The 23697-nt window shown below is 38.8% G+C and overlaps 1 protein-coding gene across 3 annotated transcripts in view; it reads right to left on the bottom strand.

Moving 5' to 3' along the window:
* Usp47 (ubiquitin specific peptidase 47) overlaps positions 1-23697 on the bottom strand; it is a 96690-nt gene that overhangs the window by 49220 nt on the left and 23773 nt on the right. For 2 of the 3 annotated variants that reach the window (XM_075971904.1, XM_075971903.1), the window contains 5 exons: positions 14652-14855; positions 12591-12704; positions 10780-10918; positions 4510-4606; positions 196-341 (listed from right to left, as the gene is read on the bottom strand). In XM_075971904.1, coding sequence (XP_075828019.1) covers positions 196-341; positions 4510-4606; positions 10780-10918; positions 12591-12704; positions 14652-14855 — 700 coding nt within the window. The remainder of the gene's footprint in view (positions 1-195; positions 342-4509; positions 4607-10779; positions 10919-12590; positions 12705-14651; positions 14856-23697) is intronic. The other variant, XM_075971906.1, reaches the window with a different exon arrangement.

Below are 23697 nucleotides of genomic sequence, written 5' to 3'. Positions count from 1 at the left end.
CTGTACAAGAACCTTAATTGGTTAAAATTTATCTTTCAGAGCTTAATAACTAAAAATAAATTACTTTAACATTCAAGCAAAAACCAGTATGTTTCAAGTACAGATCATTAAATTGTTGATGTGTTGTAGATATGTGATGCTCTGGTCCAGAAGTCTCTGAACACTAGAAGTTGTTATCATTAAGAGAATTATTACCCTCACTGCTATCCCATCCAAAGCTCCTTGTAACATCTGTGGTCTCAATCGCTCTCTTTTTGCTGGTTTGTAACAAAACAAAAAGCCTTTGTAATTGGTACGGGATGCTTGTCACGGGATCTTCTTCAGATTCTTCAAATTCCCACCTAGGAGAATGAGATCATGTTAACTATATAAAATGATTCCATGCTTTAAAACAAAATTAATACCAAAATCATCACATAAGATCTTAATTCTAGGTAATACACAAAGTTTGGATATTAACTAAAACTATTAAATCAGTTTTTCTCTAATTTACAAACAAAACAAAACAAAAGCAGGTGGCTCTAGTCTGAAGAATGAAAGGCAAAGCTTACTTACGTGTAAGGGTCAAATCTGAATCTGACCAAACTTTGTCCTAATAAGTAATTCACAAAAAATGCAGAGTATTCAAGAACAAAACATTAAAACCCAAACTGGAAAAAACTTAAGACAAATAACACCAGCTTTCAATATATACATATGTGTTCAGGGAATTACAAAGGAGAACAGATGGATCTAAAACAGATTACATCAATAAAGAAACATATTGATCATTAAGCTCAACTATGAGTCTTGACTGGATCTGATTAAACAAATGGTTTAAAAAGTTATGTGTTTGCCAGGCAGTGGTGGTACACACCTTTAATCCCAGCACTTAGGAGGCAGAGGCAGGTGGATCTCTGTGTTTGAGGCCAGCTTGGTCTACAGAGTGAGTTCCAGGACAGGCTTCAAAGCTACAGAGAAACCCTGTCTCGAGAAACAAAAACAAAAACAAACAAACAAAGGTTATGTGACCATCACAGGAACTCTAACACTGAGCCATTATATCACAAATGAAATGGAGCCATGCCTACCAAGTCACTGGGATGGAAGTTTACACACAGACCACCAGTTCTCAACCTTCCTAATGCAGCAACCCTTTAATACAGTTATTCTTCATGTGTGGTGACCCCCAATCATAAAATTACTTTTGTTCCTATTACATAAATGTAATTTTGCTACTGTTATGAATCACAAATATCGGATATGCAGGATTTCAGATATTCAACCCCTATGAAAAGGATCACTTGGCACCCAAAGGGGTCACAACCCACAGGTTGAAACTGCTGATATAGAAAGCCTAGATTATCAATTAGTGCCATTCACAGATGAGTAATGAGAGCAGATGACTCATGATACTATTTCCTCATTTCTAAATGTTTCAAATATTCAGCCATAAAACATTTTTAAAAGCTATTGAGTAAATAAAATAATCCCAGTAGATTTTTATTCTCACATATTTATAAGTGATCATCTAGTCTTAGCTATAGGGACTGCCTCAGCAAGTAAATTCCCCATATGAAAAACTTAGGATCACATGGCAGAGAAAAGACTGGGTAACCAGAGTTAGCTAACACACTCACAAGCTCTTAAGGGATGCTGTATGTAATAGAACAAAATGCCAAGCTCCGAACGTTCAGAACACTATTGATGGTGTCCTGTCTTGAACTATCAATGTGAAGATTACTTCATTGCTCTCAATGAGTTTCAAAAGGAGGCTTGACTATTACTTTTCCTATGCTGCAGTTTACAAATGGTTTTGATTATACCCTTCTTTTAAGTGTTCAATACTTTTTTGTATTTTAGGAGGGGTTGTACTTCTGTGGCCCTGCCCCTTTTACCCACAGGCAAGTCCTCCTTCCTCTAATCTACTTTCTTTTATACCAAATCTCTGAGATCAAATATGTTTTAACCCTCTCCTTCCTCTATACTCAGTCACCAGCTTTCCTGTTAGTTATCTTCATGAAAGGTTCTTAGGTCTGTCATTACAGGATCTCAAATTCTATTACAAACTTAAGAAGTTGTAAATCTCTTGAGATTTGCAATTTTGCAATTTAGTTAGACGCTTTGTTGACACATTCAATTCTTCCCTCTCTTTTATTACTATAAAAAAGTTGCCAGTATGTCATCATAGTTTTCATTCAGAAGTACCACTGCTACCCAGGATCACCATTCTGACCCCATGCATCCAGGCTTGGTTTAATGACAGGACCTCCCAAGGATCTCTTTCACGTCACTTTCAAATGTACTACATAAGCTTACCTAAGAAGTCATATAATGTATCACAAGCCTCCAAGTTAACACTTAGGTCTATGTAGGCTACTACACAAGAGATAAATATGCAACTTCATCCTTCACTGTGCTGCTCCATGCAGCAGTGCAGGCCTCCTAGGTCTGCCTGTACTCAGACATCAGTGTTGCCAGGCTTTGTTTGGCCCACCTGCTCTGAACTTCCACCTATAGTTTCAATCTCAAAGAATCCAGTCCTCCTCTTTGAACCTGTGCCTTAGCCTTCATCCCTATTCATAGTGGATTTCATTGGCTTCCAAAGGTTTCTGCATTTACAGCTCTTGGGCTACCATGAAAGCTGCTCTTGTGGCTGTTTCCCTTTCCTCATTGTCTAAAACTGTAACCCAGCTCAACCCTTTCTTCTGAAGTTTCTCTCTCTACTTTGCTTTATTTCTTTCCTGACATACTGGGCTTGTAAAATGAATATTTATACAGGCTCTAGATGGAAGCTCTGAAGGAGGGACTTGTCCTATTAACACTGTGAACTCTGTGTCTAATAGAACTCATGGTATGCAGTCACTGTCCAAGGAATGTTTGCTACCTCAACAGTCCTGAGGTACTCTTTTTTTCTACAGAGCTGTAAATTTGCAGGCCACCTTCAGAGTATCAGAATCCATAGTTAAACAAGGACCTGGGATACATACCCACACGCAAAATATGCTGTAATAGGCAATCATCTTGGACTACTTAAACCTTCTCAGCAGGCTCTAGCCCGTTAACCTCGCCTTCCAGTGTGCTGACAGCTGTGCTCATCTAGGGGTCTCTGCATCAGAGACTGGGTCCTGACATTTTAGTGTGGCCTCAGCAGTATTTGTGTCTTGAGGAGCTGCTTTTACAAAATGAGGTAACAAAAGCAGATAACTCACAGCCATTGTGAGAACTGGGTGGGTATATAAAAGTGCTCCCAAGAGTCCTGACACAACTAGGGAGCACTAACTATTCACTATGACTTCTAAAAAGTTTCCTTGTATACAATGTCCTCTTTCTTGTCAACCTGGCCAAAACATACCTGCTTCATGACCTATTTCAAGCCCTATCCATTTCACTAAACCATTCATTTCTCCATGTTTCATTAATATCTCTCTGCTCTCAGTTCTTGTGTCATTTAGCTGACCCTAAATATTACTTAAATTATATAACAGATGGTTACTATAGACAGATCTGCAAATTACTTAAAAAAATATCTTAGTTTTACTCCTTCTCTGTCTGCCCAAGAGCCCAAAACATAATTATTACCAGGAAACAAATAATAAAAATGAAAACATTTCTGATTCCACAAGCAAATTTGGAGAACAAGATTACAAATGAGTGTGGGGAGAGACCATGAGTTAGCAATACAACCAATAATATTACAACTTTATAAAGAATTTAAATACCTACTTATATTACTTCAAAGGTGCCACTCAAAAGCAACAGGAAAAAGAAAAACAATCAATTTACTCATACTTTAAGAATCTAAATTGTTGGGCAGGTTGGCACACACCTTTAATTCCAGCACTTGGGAGGCAGACTCAGGTGGATTCTGTGAGTTCGAAGCCATCCTGGTCTACATAGTGAGTTCCAGTACAGCCAGAGCAACATAGTAAGATCCTGTTTCATAAAAACCACTAAAAAACTAACACATACTTTAAGTAGACTAAGCAAAAGCACATGAACTATATTATAAAAATTAATATAAAATATACATAAAAAGTAATGGCTGAGTTTGGAGTTTACTAGACATGGTAAATGCTTCCATAAAGCATTTTAAAGTATCTGATGTAGTCTCAGAAACATGCATACATATTTATTAAACAAACAAGCTATGCTGTATTTTAGCTAGAGAACAGTTTAAAAAATAACACTGACTTCTTAATTGAAGGGGGTGGAGGAAGAAAATGAATGTACAGGTTACATGTCTGGATTCTCTCAAAATCAGACATGCCTTTCCCTATAAAAGCAGTAAAACTATGAATGGGGACATTCATTAATTTGATTCTTTCCTATCCAGTCATTTCTGATTCTCCTTCTCCATGGCTCCCATGTCAGTCTTTCAAAAGGTTTTTGTTCATATATACTATTCAAGAAGTCAGCCTATAAAGTAAGAAATACCCCAAATGTTACAAGTAAGTCTAAGAAGGAAAATTCAATTTCATTATTTAAAAACTATACTTTTATTATTAGAACATTTTTCCAAATACTCACTTATATAATGCATTCCTAAATTCAGGAGTCATAAAAAGTGTTTGCAAAAGGCTATTTAGATAGCATGTCATCGCCTGGTTTACTAATCCCACATAACCTTTAAAGAGAAAAAACAAATACAGACAAATCAGCACTTAAGCAAAAACACTACCAAAAGAAAAAAAAAGAGAAAGAAAAAGAAAACAATGCATAGCAGAGGGCAACAGTGCTTAGTTGGAAATTACTGGTTTTTGTTTTTTGAGTGAATTAAAACATTTTTAAAAAATCTATTATTCTTTCATGTATTATATCACAACCAGTTTCCCCTCCCTCCTCTGCTCCTAGTCCCTCCCTTCTTCTCTTCCCCAGATCTACTCCTCTCCAGTTTCCCTCTTCAGAAAAGAGCAGGCCTCCCAGGGATCAAGCAAACATGGCATAACAAATCACACGAAGTTAAACACCCTCATACCAGTGCTGGGCAAGCAACCCAGTAGGAGGAAAAGGGTCCCACAAGCAGGCAAAAGAGCAAGAGGTACCCCTGGTCTCACTGTTAGGACTCCCACAAGAATAACAAGCTACACAACCATTACATATATGTAGAAGACACAGATCAGACCTATACAGGTTCCTTGATTGTTGCTTCAGTTTCTGTAAGCCCCTATGAGTCTTAGTTAATCCTGTGGTGTCCTTGACTGCTCTGGCCCCTACAATCCTTCTTCCCCTCTTCTGCAGAATTCCCAAAACTGTGCCTAATGTTTGGCTGTGGGTCTCAGCAACTATTACTATTAGTTGCTGAATGAAGCCTCTCTGCTAACAACTGTGCTAGGCTCGGGTAAAGGAGTATAGCAGAATATCATTAGGAGTCATTTCCTTGACTTTTCTTCTAGTCGTGTTTGGTCCTATCCTAGGTCTCTGGCCTATCAAGCTTTGGGTCCTGGTTCCCCAGGCAGTGTCAGGTGTGGGTATCAGTTGAACAGAGTTGGTTGACAGAGTTTGGAGTTTGCCCACCTGTTTTTCAGCCTTGCTTTGGTCTAGTATTTCTTCACTATCCTCCCTTTCCTCCATTTTGGAACAGTAATGTACATACGGTGTCATTAATATGTTGGAAATGTATGATTTTTTAAATTTTGATTTTATAAGGGATTACAGTTAAGAGAGTATGTGAACCTCAGAAGAGACTTTGAACTTTGGATTTTAAACTTTGTTAAGATTGTGATAGAAACTGTACTAAATACATTTTGTATTATGCTATGGCTACAATCCTATGGGCCAGAGAGTGGAATATGGTACTCTGAATAGGTAGGAACCCCACAAACTCATGTGTTTGAATGCTTGGCCCATAGGAAATGGCACTATTAGGAAGTGTGGCCTTGGTGGAGGAAGTGTGTCACTGTGAGGGGTGAGTTTTGAGGTCTCCTATGCTCAAACTACTCCCAGTGTGGGATAGCATCTTCTGCTGCTTGTGGATCAAGATGTAAAACTCTTACTCCTTCTCCAGCACCATGTCTGCCTGCATGCCACCTTAGCTCTTGCCATGATGATAAAGGACTACACCTTTGAACCAGCTTTCATTCTTCAGTTGAGTGACATCTAGGTTGTTTCAGTTTCTGGCTAAAGCTGCCATGAACATAACTGAGCAAGTATTCTCATGGTAGAGTGGAGTGTCCTTGGGTATACGCCAAGGAGTGGTATAGCTGCGTCCTGAGGTATATCAATCAATTCCTAATTTTCTGAGAAACTGTCATATTGATTTCCAAAGTGGTTGTACAAGTTGCACTCCCACCAGCAATGGAGGAGTGTTCCCCATGCTCTATATCCTCTCTAGTACGAGCTATCACTTGTGTGTTTGATCTAAGCAATTCTGACAGGTATAAGATGGAATCTCAAGAGTCATTTTGATTTGCATTTCCCTGATAGCTAAAGATGTTGAACATTTCTTGAAGTGTTTCTTGGCCATTTGATAGTTCTCTGTTTAGATCTATATCCCAATTTTTAAAAATTAGATTACTTGGTTTGTTATGTCTACTTTCTTGAGTTCTTCATATATTTTGGTTATTAGCCCTCTGTCAGATGTGGAGTTGGTGAAAATCATTTTCCCATTCTGTAGGCTGTTATTTTGTCCTATTGATGGTGTCCTTTGCCTTACAGAAGCTTTTCAGTTTCATGACGTTCTAGTAATTCTAGCTGATTTTAGTGCCTGTGCTATCGGTGTTCTGTTTAATTCAGGAAGTTGTCTCTTGTTCCAATGAGTTCAAAGGTTAGTCCTTGTTTTCTTTTCTAGAGGGTTCAGTGTATCTGGTTTTACGTTCAAATCTTTGATCTACTTGAACTTGAGTTTTTATGCAGGGTGACATATATAGATCTCTTTACGTTCTTCTACATGCCAACATCCACTTAGACCAGCACCGTTTGTTGAAGTTGTTTTCTTTTTTCCATTGTATATTTCTGGCTTCTTTATCAAAAATCAGGTGTGAAGTATGAAGGAGCAACTGCTGGGGGGAGGGGGGGAGCAGGCTTGAGCCAGAGACCTCTGTGGATTAGACCCAAGCGAGGAATTTCCTGAGGAGCAGGCCCAAGCCAAGGACATCTGCAGGCCAAAGCCAGGGACATCTGCAAAAACAGGAACAAGCCAGCAACCTCCAGTGGAGTAGGCCCTAGCCAGCAGCCTCCTTGGGACCAGGCCTGAGCCAGTGACCTCAGTGGGATCAGGCCCAAGAAAGCAACCTCTTTGTGAGCTGGCTCAAAGGACAACTGGGATTACAGAGCAACCCGTCAAGTGACCTGTCACTCCCGGGTGACTAGAACCATGCCCTGACTACACCACAAGGAGCAACCATCTGAGCCTTGGCTCCACTGGCACCTGTGAGATTAATCACCAGAGACACAGCCCCAACTACACCAATCACAGGAAAAGGTGGGTAGAAAAGGTAAGAACACACTCAACACCAAAAAGAGCAAAAGATACCAACAAAAACTAGTGGCTGTACAACAGCAAGACTTGAATGCCCCAATACAGTTGAAGCAGAAGAAAATGACCTAACTTTAGGAGAATGTTTGAGGCGTCTAAAGAGGAAATGAAAAACTCCCTTAAAGAAATGGAGGAAAAGACAAATAAAAAACTGGAAAAAAAATTCGACAAATCACTTAAAGAACACCGAGAAAATGCTATCAAACAGATGAAAGAAATGATTCAGGACTTGAAAACCAACATAGACATAATAAAGAAAACATAAACCGAGAGACTTCTGGAAACAGAAAATAAAGAAAAACGATCACAAACCACAAATGCAAGCATAAATAGTAGAACACAAGAGATGGAAGAGAAAAATTCATGCGCTGAAGATAGAATATAGGAAATAAATTAATTGGTAAAAAACCCCATTAAATCTAAAAAAAGCTTAACACAAAATATTTAGAAATACGGAACACCATGAAGAGACCAAACCTAAGATTAATAGGGATAGAAGAAATTGTTCAATTCAAAAGCACAGAAAATATATTCAACAAAATCATAGAAGAAAACTTTCCCAACCAAAAGAAAGATATGCAGATGAAAATACAAGAATCTTACAGAATACCAAATAGACTGGACAAAAAATACCTTCTCACCATATAATAATTAAAACACTAAACATACAGAATAAAGAATATTAAGAGCTGCAAAGGAAAAAGGCCAAGTAACATATAAAGGCAGACCTATCAGAGTTACACCTGACCTCTCAATGGAAATAATGAAGGCAAGAAGATCCTAGTCAAGTGGACATTAAAAGACCATGGATGCCAGCCCAGACTATTGCACCCAGCAAAACTTTCAATCATCATAGATGGAAAAAAAAAACCAAGATATTCCATGACAGAACCAGATTTAAACAATACCTAGCCACAAACCCAGCCCTACACAAAGTACTAGAAGGAAAACTCCAAACCAAGGAAGTTGGCTACATCTACAAAAACACAGACAATAGATGATCTCACAGCAGCAAATCCCAAAGAAGGGAAAAAACGTACACAATAACACCACCACCAACAAAAACTGAAATAACAGGAACTAGCAATCACTACTCATTTATATCCCTTAGTATAAATGGACTCAACTCACCTATAAAAAGATACAAGAGCCGGGCGGTGGTGGCGCACGCCTTTAATCCCAGCACTCGGGAGGCAGAGGCAGGCGGATCTCTGTGAGTTCGAGACCAGCCTGGTCTACAAGAGCTAGTTCCAGGACAGGCTCCAAAATCACAGAGAAACCCTGTCTCGAAAAAACAAAACAAAAAAAAAAAGATACAAGATAACAGACTGGATAAGAAAACAGAATCCATCCTGCTGCATACAAGAAAAGCTTCTCAACTTCAAAACAGACATCGCCTCAGAGTAAAGGGTTGGGAAGAATTTTTCCAATCAAATAGACCTAAGAAACAAGCTTGTGTAGCTATCCTAATATCTAACAAAATAGACTTCAAACTAAAATCAATCAAAAGAGACAAAGAAAAACATTTCAAATTAGTCACAGAAAAAAAATCCATCAAGAGGAAATTTATGCTGGAGAGGATGTGGGATAAAGGGAACACTCCTCCATTGCTGGTTGGAGTGCAAACTTGTGCCGCTTTGGAAATCAGTATGGCAATTTCTCAGAAAATTAGGAAACAACCTACCTCAAGACCCAGCAATACTACTTTTAGGTATATACCCAAAGGATGCTCAATCATACCAAAAGAACATATGCTCAACTAAGTTCATAGCAGCACTGTTTGTCATAGCCAGAACCTGGAAACAACCTAAATGCCCCTCGACCAAAGAATGGATACAGAAGATGTGGTACATTTACACAATGGAGTACTACACAGCAGCAAAATATAATGACAGTTTGAAATTTGTGGACAACTGGATGGACCTAGAAAACATCATATTGAGTGAGATAACCCAGACCCAGAAAGACAAATATAATATGTACTCACTCATAAGTGGCTTTTAGACATAAAGCAAAGAAAAACACAATGCCACAGAACCTAGACAACAAAGAAAACTCTTAAGAGAGACATACATGGATTTAACCTACATGGAAAGTAGAAAAAGACAAAGTCTCCTGAGTAAACTGGGAACTTGGGGATCATGAGAGAGGGTAGAAGGGCAGAGGGTAGGAAGGGATGGGAGCAGAGAAAAATATATAGCTCAATAAAAACAATTTTAAAAACACAAAAATCAAGTTTACATAGGTGTGTGGATTTATATCTGGGTCTTTGATTCAATTCCATTACTAAGCCTGTCTGTCTTTATATTAATATGGTTTTTATTACTATAGCTTTGTATTAGAGCTTGAAATCAGGGATGGTGATATTCCTGAAAGTTCTCTCCCTCCCTCTGTCAATCCCATCAGGGTTTCTGGGTGTAACATCCCTAGCTGTCCTGGAACTAGCTCTGTACACCAGGCCGGCCTCAAACTTAGAAATCCTTGGAAGTTCTTTTATTGTACTTAGCCTTCTTGGGTTTTTTGTTTTTTCCATTTGAAGTTGAGTATTATTCCTTTAAGGTGTGTAAATAACTGTGTTGAAATTCTGATGTGATTGCACTGAATCTGTTGATTGCTTTGGGTAAGATTAACATTTATACTATGGGGGTTAGGGATTTAGCTCAGTGGTAGAGACTTGCCTAGAGAGCACAAGGCCCTGGGTTCGGTCCTCAGCTTCAGAAAAAAAAAAAAATTTATACTATGTTAATCCTCCTGATCCATGAGCATGATAGATCTTCCCAACTTCTGATAGTTTTATCAAATTTCTTTAAAGACTTGAAGTTATTGTCATACATGTCTTTCACTGGCTTGGTTAGTGTTACCCCATGATAGCTTATATTATTTGTGGCTACTGTGAGGTGTTGTTTCCTCCTTGGTTTCTTCCTTAGACCATTTGTCATTTACATATAGGAGGGCTACTGATTTTTTTTTTTTTTTGAGTTAATCTTGTATCCAGTCACTTCACTGAAGGTTTTATCAACTGTTAGGAGTTCCCCGGTAGAATTTTTGGGATCACTCAATTATACTATCATATTATTTGTGATTAGCAACAGTTTGACAATATCCAGTATCTTTTAGTTTGTGGAAAAATAAAAGTAGTAGCAATACAGTAAATACAGTAAGGGGACAGGGGAAGAAACAGCACACAGCCTGGCAGTACTGACTATGCAGCTGCTGGCCTGTCATCTTGCTCTAGTTTCATATTGATGAAATGAAGAAATTCTACTAGGCCTGAACTTGCTGAGGTTATGATTTTATGGAACACAACAATAAATAAGTCTTACCAGTTTCTGACTTGTTCAGAATTGATGAATAGGAGTAGCTCTGGCTGACATAATCACTGGTAGAGGCCACAGAACCTTCTCTTGGAAGTGGACCTATAAACCTGTCATGCATGCTGTCATCCACGTTACTGGAGTCCTCCTGAAACACAGCATAACCAGTATTTACTGACTAGCAACAGTGAGAAAAAGTTAAATTATGCTGTGATTGATCCTACCAGACACCCAAGGAGTATGTGCCCGGGGTTTCCTGCAGACGGCTCTGAAAGATGTCTCACTCAGAGTACCGAGCAATGTTCCTGACCCCTTTTCAAATAATTTTGTAAATTTTTCAAAAGTTTCTTTTGAAATTCCCTTTCAAATGTTTTATTTACATGAGGAAATGAGATATCACCACTACAAAGTCCTGAGTGAGCACCTAAATATTCATTCATTTTTATGTCGTAAGAAAAGTCCAGCAGGTGAGGAGCATTCAAGAATTGCTCGCTTAGATGGAGAGCTCCTTACAGTCTCGACTGAGAAACTTCCTGTCAATGTGTAAAATGTTGAAAAGGATTAAAGGGCACAAAACCAGCATAAGCAATTAAGACTGAGCAAGAACAGTGACTTAAGCAATTGAAACCACAACTCTAAAACTGTGAATCCAGAGCTCTACAATACAGCTAATTATTATTTCAGAGTCACCCAAGGCCAATCAAAACCCTGTGATGCCACAAAATTAACAATGAACTTCAGGGTGCTTAAGTGGCACATTCATGTGCTGTCTCGGCACAGACACACCGTTTATTACCATCTCCTGCTCAAAGGGACCTCTTTATTCACAACAGATTTCTATCAGAAGGCCAGCATATTTGATGTTCTGAGCAAATTTTAGTGAAAAGAAGGCTCTGAAAAAGTTCATATTCTCTGAGCATTAGTCTATTCAGTCTGTAAAACAGCTAGGTAAATCAGACCAGGTTCTTTAATTTTTTAAACCTACAATCTCTGAAATTTGTAAACATCAAACAAGATTAACTAACCATAGTGTTGTTTTTTTTTAAATGATTTTATTTTTTACTTTTATGTGTATGAATAGACCTGCATATATGTCTGGGCACCACATGTATACAGTGCCTGAAAAGACCAGAAAAGGGTAGAGATCCCATGGGACTGGAGTCATGGTTGTGAGCTGCCATGTGGATGCTAGGTAGGAATTGAACCTGGGTCCTTTCGAAGAGCAGGCAGTGATCTTAACCTCTGAGCCATCTCTTCAGCTTCCACAATGATTTTTTTTGTTAAATGTACAGTGTCTGTAACATATATGTATACCTCTTTAAAAGTCAAAACTCTGGGAAGAAGTTCTTCTAACTGGGAGTCAGTGAGCTAATCTTTAAGGCTACTAGATTGAATAGGAATGCCCGTTCAAATAAGTCTGAACTGAGGTGAATACTAAATCAATGGAAGCATCTAACTGACATATTAATAAACCCAAAAAAGATGGGGCTGGAGGTGTGTTAGGGAGTGGGAATGGAAATGGTCTTCCACTAAATAACAAAAGAGCTGATGAGTTTTATACTGAAGCAAAGCAATACAGGCCTTTATGGTGTTCTACCCCGGGCCTCTCCTAGCCTTGTACAGTAGTAGCTCCAGAGTGGCAACAGACTAAACATAATAGTGCTTTGGATCCCTGATGCACACTCACATATAACTAGAGCAAATCAACACAAAAGGAAAAGTAATCATGTATCACACAATTGTACACCTCTTCTTCCTCTGGAAAACTACATTCCCAGTGCACAAAATTATGAACATTTAAGTCTTTCTAAATAGCTTACCAACAGCATCTGGGGCTGTTCACCATCTTTATCTGTCAAATGCAGAAAGTTCTTCTTTCCCGGTTCAAAATTAGCATCAAGAAGAGACTTGTCACTGGTGTGATCCAGTGGTGCCTATGGGCACAAAAATGTTAGAATATAAGAAAAATTATTTGATAATAAAACACCAAATATACAAACATTTTCATGAAAATAGTATTTTTCAGTAATAACTTGTCTGAATTTCTTTTCAGTCAGGTTTTTAATGAACTCATCTATCACAAACTGAATTGCTAAACCCAATTAAGAGTACATATGTTGTGGACATCCCAGAGGCTCACATTCCCCCATACCTAAAACCCCGAACAAAGAAAAGGCTAAGAGACTGATGTTATGTATAATGCTCATCAAATTCAATACAGCTTGTCAATATACACTGGCTTTTTCTAAAATGTATGTAGTGTAATATTTTCATAAAAAACTTTTTTAAAAGTTTATATAACTAAAACTACAAAATGTTTGATATATGAATATAAGAATTCCAAGATAAGCAATGTACTGAATATCCAAACCAAAGTAGGCATGGGAGCTCACACCCGCAATCCCATCACTTGGGAGGCTGAAACAGAAGGCTCACAGTCAAGTTCAAATCCTACTGGGGCTATAGAGTGAGACCCTGTCTCAAACTCTTGTCCTAAATGACAAAATAATTGTACAACATAAGTGTGTGTGTGTGTGTGTGTGTGTGTGTGTGTGTGTGTGTGTGTACTAACATAACCCTTTAAGAAGAATATTGAACTAGGAAATGCTATCTATTTCCACTTTACTGTCAGGACTCAAGAAGCTATGGGGTTGAAAGGCAGAAATTAACACTTCTTCAATAATCTGCACGTAACTCATTTATTACTGCAATAAAAATAAATATAGGATTGGATCAGATGGTGACCTAATCATGTGTCTACTAAATAATCCTCCAAACTCCATGAAATGCCAACAAAAATTTTTAAAGAAAAACCTGGCAACAACAAAGAAAAAAGAGTATCACGAACATAGCAGAAATTCAGCGAAATTAAAAAATAGAAAATAGTTATGATTTATGGAAAAACAAACTTAGAAGAAACTCAGAGCTTAAAAGTGTAGAATTCCAAGTGCCTACAGGAGACTACTGTAGAAGGAAACACGTAAGGGTGGTAGGAACACTAAGCAAAGATCAAGAGCTGAGGCCAGGGAACGAGGTGAACAAATGGCACAGGGCATTCTTTCAGACTGGCCTCTCCTTTCCTTCTTCAGACTAAGCAGTGGGCAATGGAACTCTCCCTATCAAAGCAAAGTATGGCACTATGGTCACCAGAGCAGATCAGAGCCATGCAGGGTTATGCTGTCACCTCTCAACCCCACAGTCGGATGGGGCTGACATCAGGAGGCTCCATCCCTTCCATAAGAAAATGGAAACTGAATACTGCAAATTTAATCAGCCTCTGTAGAGCTTCTTGAATATAAAGATGAGCAAAACAAGAATTGCTCAGTCTTTGAAGAGATGCTACAATATAAAAGAAATGAGGCAATGCAACAAACAAAGTTTAACATCACAAAGGAAGTGAACAGTTAACAGGACAGAGTCTGAGACATAAAAAAAAGTTCACATTAGAAACACTTTTAAGCTTGAGAATTAAAATCAAGAGTTTTACATTGTAACATACTACATGTGTGCATAGAAAAAGATGCCCAGAGATACACATAGGTACACAAAATAAAAAGTATTCTTATTAATAAATTTACTATTAAAATGAGTATCTCAGTAAACACAGAAAAATTTCTTTTGTTGATATGCATGATAGTCAACTTTTTATGAATACAAAACTGATGACCTGATGATATTATGCAAACTTCAGGACAACTGTTGACTCCACAAGAGAGAAGGGACCAGTCACTGTGTCGTACTCAATGACTACATTTTTGATAACTCTATAAATGGCATTGTAATGTCCAGGCTTTCATTTATTAACACTAACAACCACAGTAATCATAACTACGACATTATTCTGTGCAGCTTCAGCAGATGCATTAGGTCTGAGGGTTTACCGTATCAGTAGTATTGACTCCATTTCCCCACGCCAAATCAAAGGTTCCATTTATGTAGCCTACTTTGTTGGCCACATCTTCAAAGAGTTTTCTGACTGGGGTAGATGCTGGTAAATTTAAAGTGATCCGTTCATTCACTGTCTTTGAATTAGTAGTATCTTGTATTATACATAAGACTCTTGGTTCTTCAGCAGCATTTTCTATCTGAAATTTTTTAAAAATGTTATTTTTAATTATTGTTCTTAAAGGAAAACACAGCTATAATTAACAATAATATTTTATGATCACTGTAAAGAACCCATACAACAGTATATCCTCTGAACTGTTTTACTCTGTAAAAAACATGCCCTAATTGATCATGTCAAATATAAGCACCATGTTTACTTTGTAAAAGTAGTTATTCTTGTGGATATTTGGTTTTACCCTTTAAGGTTATAAAGTAACAGAACCAAGAAGCCATGAAAACTTTAAGTTAAAAGTTACAAATGTAGAGCTTGCTGCTCTTCTACAAGGCAGAGTTTGTTAAACAGTTCACAGACACTTGTAACTCAGCTCCCGGAGACACCAGTGCTCTCTTCTGCCCTTCCTGGGTACATAGGTGGTGCATAGACATATACGCAGGCAAAACATACATACAATTTTTTTATTACCGAGTTTGATCTTTAAAAAATGAGTTATTACCAAATCTTTTCAACTATCAATCTGGAAATCGGACTGTAACTTAGCCTTCCTTCTATTATAAATTCTCCTTCCATCAGTAATTGCAAAGACAAAAATTTTTGAATATCTTTTTCAAAACCAAAACCAAACCAAAAATATGTCCTACACCCCTCTCCCAAACTCTTGAAAATACTGATTTTTTTCCTTCCATTTCATCAACTGCATCTGAACACACTGGATGCTTGAGTGGAATAAATTCCTTTCTCTTCTTTATCTAATGCCACCCCAACAAGAGCCACCTACACTTACCAAGCTTCTGAAACAAAAGCCAAGCTAAGAGTCTTCCAGTTTCAGCTCCCTCTTTATCTGCCACTTGCACCAAACTGTATCTAGTCTACTTTTAGGTACCCCTTGTTGCTCTGTTCCTCTCCTATGACCAGAGTATCTTGTATCAAAATTATGGCAACAGTTTCCTCAGAAGTTTGTGTCTTTCAATTTTCCTTCAATCCAAAACAGTATTTCTAATACTAGCTCTGGTTATGACTCACTTGCTTTCCCTGGTAGACCTCTGGTCATCCCCAAGAAAGGATATTCAGAAACACAATCTTCACACATAGTGCTCTACCCAAATATCTTGTCTCCTCCTCTCCCCTTCTTGTCTCCTCTCTCTAGTTTGAGGTACTGGGAACTGAATTTAGAGTCTCTTGAATGCTAGCCAATACTCTACCATTTAGTTTTAGTCCCATTTCCAAGAACACCTTCTTTGTCTTTAACAGGATCAATTGTAATCTTTTGTTATGCCCACATTATCCACTTTAAATAAGAATAAATATCATCAACTAATACAACGGGACAGTCACAAGGTTCCTGTCAGGTGAGGTAAAGTAAAATCACTAAAATCTGTTTCTGCAATATCAATTTGGACTTGTAAGGGATCGTGTAAATTAAGGTTAATCCTATTAGTTTGAAATAGAAATACATTGCTATGAAAGTGTAACATTTAAAACAGATGGGTTAGCACTACATTTCAGAAAAATAAAACGTATAATTACTAACAATAACGTCTTAAAAATGAAAATGAGAAATACCTTCTCCATAAAACTGTAAAGACGGCATTATTAATATACCCATGAAAAGGAGGAAAAGCCTTCAACTGTGTTTTTAAGGGAGATATTAACACATAGAATGGATTATATTAAACACTTGAAATCCAAATTAAGAAACATAAACCATATCTTAAAAAAAATTGGTGCCTGCACTGACAGCTCTTCCAAAGGACCCAGATTCAATTTCCAGCACCCACGTGGCAGCTCACAACTGTTTTTAACAGCTAGTAGATTCGACACCCTCACACAGACATACATGAAGACAGAACATTAATGCCCATAAAATAAAAATAAGGATTTAAAAAAATCTGGTCTATAGTAAATGGGTGAACTCAAAATAATTTCAACTACTAAACATTTTTGCTTGGATTTTTTTATTTGTTTGTTTTGAGACAAGACAGAGTCTGGAAACAAATCCTAGACTAGGCTGACCTTGAACTTTTCTCAGTCTTCCACTTGGTGGTATTAAAGGCATGCTCCCCACCACAACCAGCAAATATCTGCTTTGTAATTCCAATACACCTTAGACGAACTAGATATGGAAAATGCTGCAGAGTAATATACTAGCAATGGTGCTATAGCAATATCACATCTCTTTATAACCCCAGCTGTCAACTTCCTCAAAATGAGTGAGAGTAAACAACTAGATTCTTCTTCTCCCACCTGAACACACAGGAAAGTTACACTAGAACCTACATAAAGAGCACTGTTCTATAGTAAACACAAAATTTAATCTTACGTGTTCTTTTACTTCCTTTAGTGGCAATAATTATTTTTTTATACATAATTATGCTGCCCATTAAAAAACAGTAAGAAGCTGGGCATAGTGGTGTCTACTTTGAATCCCAGAAATCGACAGGAAGAGGGAGGCAGATCACTTTTTGAGTTTAGGGCCAGCCTGGTCTACATAGTGAGTTTCATATCAGATAGAACTGAACTCTATTTCTAAAATTAAATAAATAAATGTTTGGGTTTAAAGAAAGACAGAAATGATCTATAATTTTGTATCTCAAGAGACACCCAGTAACATTTTACTGAGCATCTTTCCAATATTATTTCTATGTACACATTCAGGCTTCTCAGACACAGTCACTGAATCAGAGTTAGACATGTTATTTTATACTTCTTGATTTATATCACACAATTCTTTTTTCTGTCAGGCTATAATTTATCTTTTTCTATTGAAAAGTATTATTTAATGCATGGATGAAGTTTACTTTAAAAGTAAAATTTACTATTTTACTGATTCCTAGGCCAGATCTGACTATGCCTTTTTTAGGGGTGGGGAAGAGGATGAGTCATGGAACCAATGATATTCTTTTTAAAAAAAGATATGGTGGGGCACTGGTTCCATAAGGGGCGGTGGTCCCATGAGGAGCAGGTGGAGGACCACCTGGAGCCCCAGCAGGTCCCCCAGGCCTCAGCCAGTCCCCTGAGGCCATGGCGGGTCACATTGGGGTGAGAGACAGACTGATGTGCCATGCAGATAGTGTCTGGGTATAGAGTTTATTTAGTAGCTAATGGAAGGGAAGGGGAAAGGGGAGAGGGAGAGACAAGGAGAAGAGAGAGAGGAAAATAGAGAGGGGCAAAAGAGGGATGGAGAGAAAGAGTGCAGGCTGGAGGAGGAAGAAAAGCCATTTGCCTCTTGGCCATGGAAGGGGGGAGTAGGCAGGGCTTGTCTCTTAAGGGGACAGGGTACCCAGTTGACAGGACAGATCCTAACAGTCAGTACTGTGGATTGAGTCAGAGAATTGGGCATGGTAAGCAAGTTATAGACTACTGAGCTACAACCCCAGCCCACAAAACTTTAAAAACAACTATGTGATAAAGCTTTGTACCCATTCTGTTTTCTAAAATTTCCAGGCCCATCATATTCCTGAAGTCAATTACAGTATAATTTAAGCAAATATGTTATTTAAAGGTCTAGATTAGCCCTTTGTAAACCATTACTTTATTTATAACCAATTATCTCATTTGTTCTTTATTTCACCTATAATTAAATCTAACACATGGCTACCCACCATAACTTCGAAATCCCCGTAAAAATTTTTTCCTTTGCTCACCTTAAATTTGGGAATTGTTAAAAGTTTTCATCCACCGAAAGGTATTATAAATAAGATATTGTAATTTTATACTAAACAGCTTTTCAAGAGCAAAATTCCTCTGCAACATAAATTTAAGTGTTTTCTAAAACATTTAAATGTAAAAGTTTATTTAATAGATTTGAGACAACTAGAACAGCTGCCTATTCTTTAAGGCTATACCTTAAAATGGTGGTACTTATAGCGAAAGAAAAAATCAGTATTATCTTCAGGAGAATTACAAAATGCTAACTCTTGGCTATTATTTCTCCGTTTCCACCTTCTCATGAATTTGAGTTGGCTTTGTAACTATGTTTAGGACCATCAGAAAGTGTGCCACTGTGCCACTGAATGCTGGGCCGTAAGAAATCAGCAGCCTCCACTAGGCAAAAATGGCCACTGAGTGGAAGCACTGAGGTAGGTGTGTGATACATGAAAATAGCATTCTTGGACATTCCATCCAAAGCCAACTACCAGAAGAATGGAGCCAAGTCATGATGCCTCAAGGAACAGAGCTCAATAGCTGAGTCCTTGCTGAAACTTCATTGCACAGAAACCTGAGCAGTAGATAGCAAAAACATGGCAAGATACAGTCAGGCACATGCAAACTACTATAGAAAGCTCTGTCGATGGTGAGTGGAGTGGGGTGGGAGTGTGGAGGCCCGAAAATATGAACCTGTTTTCATGTTGACCTAAAGTGAAAGAGTTAAAACTCGCCTCCAGTTCCTTCAAGGTTATTATGCTTCTACCTCAAAACCACCTAGATGTTGGTAAGAGAGTTCTAGGTCACTGTCAACAGGTGTGGCTAATAGCAAGACTTTTACGCCAGGAAAAATAGATCTGTTCCTACCTCAAACAAAACTGTAAGGATCCAACTAAGTTCCAGTTCCAGGGAGTGGTTTGCCTACAGAATGTTTTGGTCTAGGGTGTAAGTGTGACTTATTTTGTTCTAGCAACAGAATGTTTAACTATAAATGTAGCCCATGACTTTCAAGTGGTATATTCATTTCCTTGTATCATGTTAATGCAGTCTTTTGTCTCACTCCTACCTTTTTGGACCAGGGGGTATTTTAAACACTCACTGGAATTCCCTCCTTACTGTTTCTGTTTTATTATTTTCATCTGAGTCTTTATATTCTTTACTATATTTCTAAATCCCCATACCCTTGCAAGAGGTATTTTGTTGAGGCTGGCCCAGGACATGGGAGTGAGAACATACTGGAGACAGATTATGTTTTGCGGGAGGGAGCAAATATGGTCAGTGTAATGATATGTTCTGTCTCTTTAAGAGATAAGCCACACCCCTACTCCCCCTCTTTTCTGTTTTGAGAGAGAGAGAGAAGGGGACAAGGGAGAGGGAGGGAGGAAGAGGGGGGGGGAGACAGAAGCTGCCTCTTCAAGAGGGAGATGAAAAAGGAAGAGACTCAGGCTGCAAGTAGGAAGAATTACCTGCCTCAGGGGATGGGGGAGAGAGTGGGCGTGGCTTGTCTCTTAAAGAGACAGGACAGACCATTACAGTCAGTCCAAAGAGTTCTAAAAATGCAAGGTGAGAAGAAGCTACAAAGTTCTAAAGGCCTATAGAAGCTTCCATTTAGGAAGTAAATACACTTAGGATGAAGTTTTGAAAGGGAAAAGTTTTCTAAATGAAAAGCCAAGCCAAGAACAAGGAAAGTACAGTCAAAATCAAATTTACTTATTTTACACACACACTTGGCAGTAACCCTAAGAACTACATTAGAAGCCTGTTGCTTATTTCTAAATTTATTGCACAAACAGTTGATTTCCCAGCACAGCTAGAAAGAAACACTCAAAATGTAAAAATGAGGATAGAACCTTGGTGTAAAAAGTAAGTAGTTAGGATAATTACAGAGGAAACAGTATTTTCTGTTCCTAGGAGAATACAGAAGTAGCTGACATGCGCAATCCTAAGTACACACTGAATGTATAATTCTTTCAAATCACCTTGTTTCTTTTTCTTTTCATTCTTAACAATCTAACTTTGAGGCTACTGGCATCAACATTGTGCTTTTTTGTCTTTAAAAGCAACAACAACAACAACTAATTCCTAAGCTAGACCAGGATCTACTGTTCTGTAATACTAGCAACTCAAGAAGCTGAGGTGGGAAGATTCCAAGTTCAAGACCTGTTGGGCAACTTAGTGAGACTGACCCGGAATAAAAAAATTTAAAAAGGGGATAGGGACATAGCTTAGAGGCAGACTTGCCTAGTTGGTATGAGGTTAAGGTCCAAGATTCAATCCCCTGTACCTCAAAAAACACAAAAGCCAATCAACAAAACAGTTCTTAGACATTTCGTACTTAAAAACACAAAGTAAAGTACTTAGTTGATGGCATGTGTTCAGCCATTAGATGTAGAAAATAGCAAAATTTAAAGTTATCAACATTTTATTTTTCTGAGAGAAAATAGTTAAAGAATTAAAACACCGTGAAGTGTCTTCTTTACTTCCATTTCAAGAGTCAACTCATTTTCTCTTCAGGCTGGCATGCACAGTCCATTTCTCTACTTCTGGGTGCAGAAGCTGCTATTGAAATGGACTGTCCTATCCCTTTAAGAGACAAGCCCCACCCACTCCCTTCCCTGTCTACTGCAGAGGCAGGCGATCTTCCTTAGGCTTCTAGTTGGAGCTCCTTCCCTTTCTGTCTCTGTTGCTCTCGAAAAGAGGCATCTTCTGCCTCTCTCCCTTCTCCCCACTTTTCCCCTCCCCCCGTGTCTGTCTGTCTGTCTGTCTGTCTGTCTCTCTCTCTCTCCTCTTCTCCCTTTCCCCTCTATAATTGATTAAATAAATACCTACTTACTCTGCGTGGCATGTCTATCCATATCTCTTCTAGTGGGATTGGCTGCCACAACAAAGTCTCTGACTTGCCATGCAGCTCCCTGCCTGGGATCCGCTGGCCCTCGTGGCCCGTGGGCTATAAGGGGGCTCCCTGCCTGCAACTGGCTACCTTCATAGTCCACTGTGGTCTCGGGAACCCCTGCTGTCACTCAGGGAACAGCACCGTTTTTACTTAAACCATAACATTGGTGCCTGAGACTAGGGAGGCTCTTCTGTCCCTTTCCTGGGGTCGGGATCTGGAACTAGGTGTTTTTTTTCCCACAACAACCACGTGTTCTATCTGTCTGAATGCCGACCTCTATGCACACCAGCAGCTCGGTGGTGAGTTTTCCCCTTCCAGCCCCCAACCACAGCCTTCACGGCTCGTTGCTGCTTTCCATGGCTAAGAATGTGACTGGACAACCTGGGGTTGGTCCTCCCACGCTAGTATTGAACATGTAATGCAGTGCATTCAATTTGGGGTCCCTCAGATTTTTCCTTCTCCTTTCTTTTTCTTTTCTTTTCTTTTGGACCATTCATAAGTGGTCCCTACCACAAGAGACCGCTCAGAGCAGCATCTAATTCTCTCTGGCTTCTGAGTCACCTAGACTGGAGCCAGTCAGGCTTTAACACCCCATTTGTAGAGGGAGGATGCAGTATTACCTGCTGTTTCACAGCCTGCCTATAGAGAGAGGACGCTCTTCTATAGGACCTGTGATGTTTTTCCCGGATTTAAGTTTTCAGCTATGGTATAAACCCTCAAAAAAATGCTCTGCTGGTGTCCCGCCAGCTCCACTTTTCCTCAAACTGTCTCTGCCACTGCTACCTACAAGATTAGTTGTATCCACGAGGCAGCTGTTTTCAATTCCAGCCTTTGTTCCCCGTTGTGGCTTGTGGCATGGTGGCTTGGGAACAAGGTGGATCACACCTCTAGGTCTCCAAAAAAACATGTGACCACTACCATTTTGATTGAGCTCAGTTATCACCACCTTAACTGAGAACCAGGTCAGGTGACCAAGTTCCGCCTTTCTTTACTGAGGTATTCCCTGCCTGGTTCCCTGGTGTTGAATCTGTTACCTGTGTGTTTTGCACAGTGGCATGCCTTTGGTAGGGCCCACCAAGAGCATCCACTTCGCCCAATTCCTGCTCATTCTGTGTGTTTGTGCACACATGTAATTTAAATGCACCTATGTTTACTGTTAAATGCTATAATTGTCTGTTCATTGTATCTCATTCCAGACTACAAAGCAGTCTCATGTTTTAAGTTGGTATGTACTTTTATGTTTCTTATAAAAATATGGTATATTTAATCCAACCCTGATTTAAAATATATTAAGCTGTTCTCTACTGTTGTCATTAACCTTCTATTGCAAGCAGTTTATTCTCCTTTCTGTCTTTTTGCGAGTGTAAATCTTACTTGTTAAGTTGAAAGCCAGTACAGTCAAGCTCAGACCCAGCTCTCCAAGTAGATTCTTTACTGTGGTTATACCTGATAAACAGCCCTCAACTGCTCAGAGATCTGGGGAATATAGCATTTAAATATTTAATTACTAATAAACTTTTCATAACAAAAAGAGACAGGTTGGTTCCTAGCAGCAGCACTCAATTTCCTCCAAAAAAGAGAAAAGACAAATGGGCATAGAACAACGTCCATTGGCAATTTGTTTCAACTAACAAGTGCTGACAACTGGGCAAAACTGCCTTTCAACTAAACTAAAGATCTCCAGACATGGACAGAATTGCAGGAATTGACAGCCTAGCTACTCAGGTCAAGGTAGGCTTGTCTTCCTACAGAATTCTTAGCCCACAGGATCTTCTGGGGCCTGGCAGCCCCTGTGCTAAACAGCAAAAATCAAATACATCCTTCAGTGACCATGGAGGACCCTGAGGAGTAGCTCTAGGTACTAACCAAGTAAATTCTCTCTCATTTTTTAATCAACAACTCAAGTAAAATTTTATCCTTCTCAAAGATCTCTGATGCAGTTTGACAGCTGAGGTTTTGTTGCTTAAAAGGACAGCCTTGCCAAACAAATTTCAACAAGAATAAGTTTTCAAATCTCTTTCATGCACCTTTCACTATGCAAAATGTCTGTCACAGTCATTCTGATATAAGTATGCTACTGTCTAAAACTTATGTTTTCACAAACCCAAAGAACTCTTATGAGTTTCAGGGAGTCGAATTGAAGGATCCACCTTAAACAGGTCTTTGTCCTCTGTTCTGCCAATACTTTAAGCAGGTGTAAGAGACACCAGACATTTCCATACCACAAACACCAGACAGGATCAAAGACACTAGCTACCCCAGAAGGTGACTAGCATCCAGTCTTCTCAGGTTCCACCTACCAAGACAATGCCCACAAATAAGC

The sequence above is a fragment of the Microtus pennsylvanicus genome, chromosome 5 (assembly GCF_037038515.1).
Source record: "Microtus pennsylvanicus isolate mMicPen1 chromosome 5, mMicPen1.hap1, whole genome shotgun sequence".
NCBI classification, from domain to species: Eukaryota; Metazoa; Chordata; class Mammalia; order Rodentia; family Cricetidae; genus Microtus; species Microtus pennsylvanicus.
This window is presented reverse-complemented; position numbering and strand designations above follow the sequence as displayed.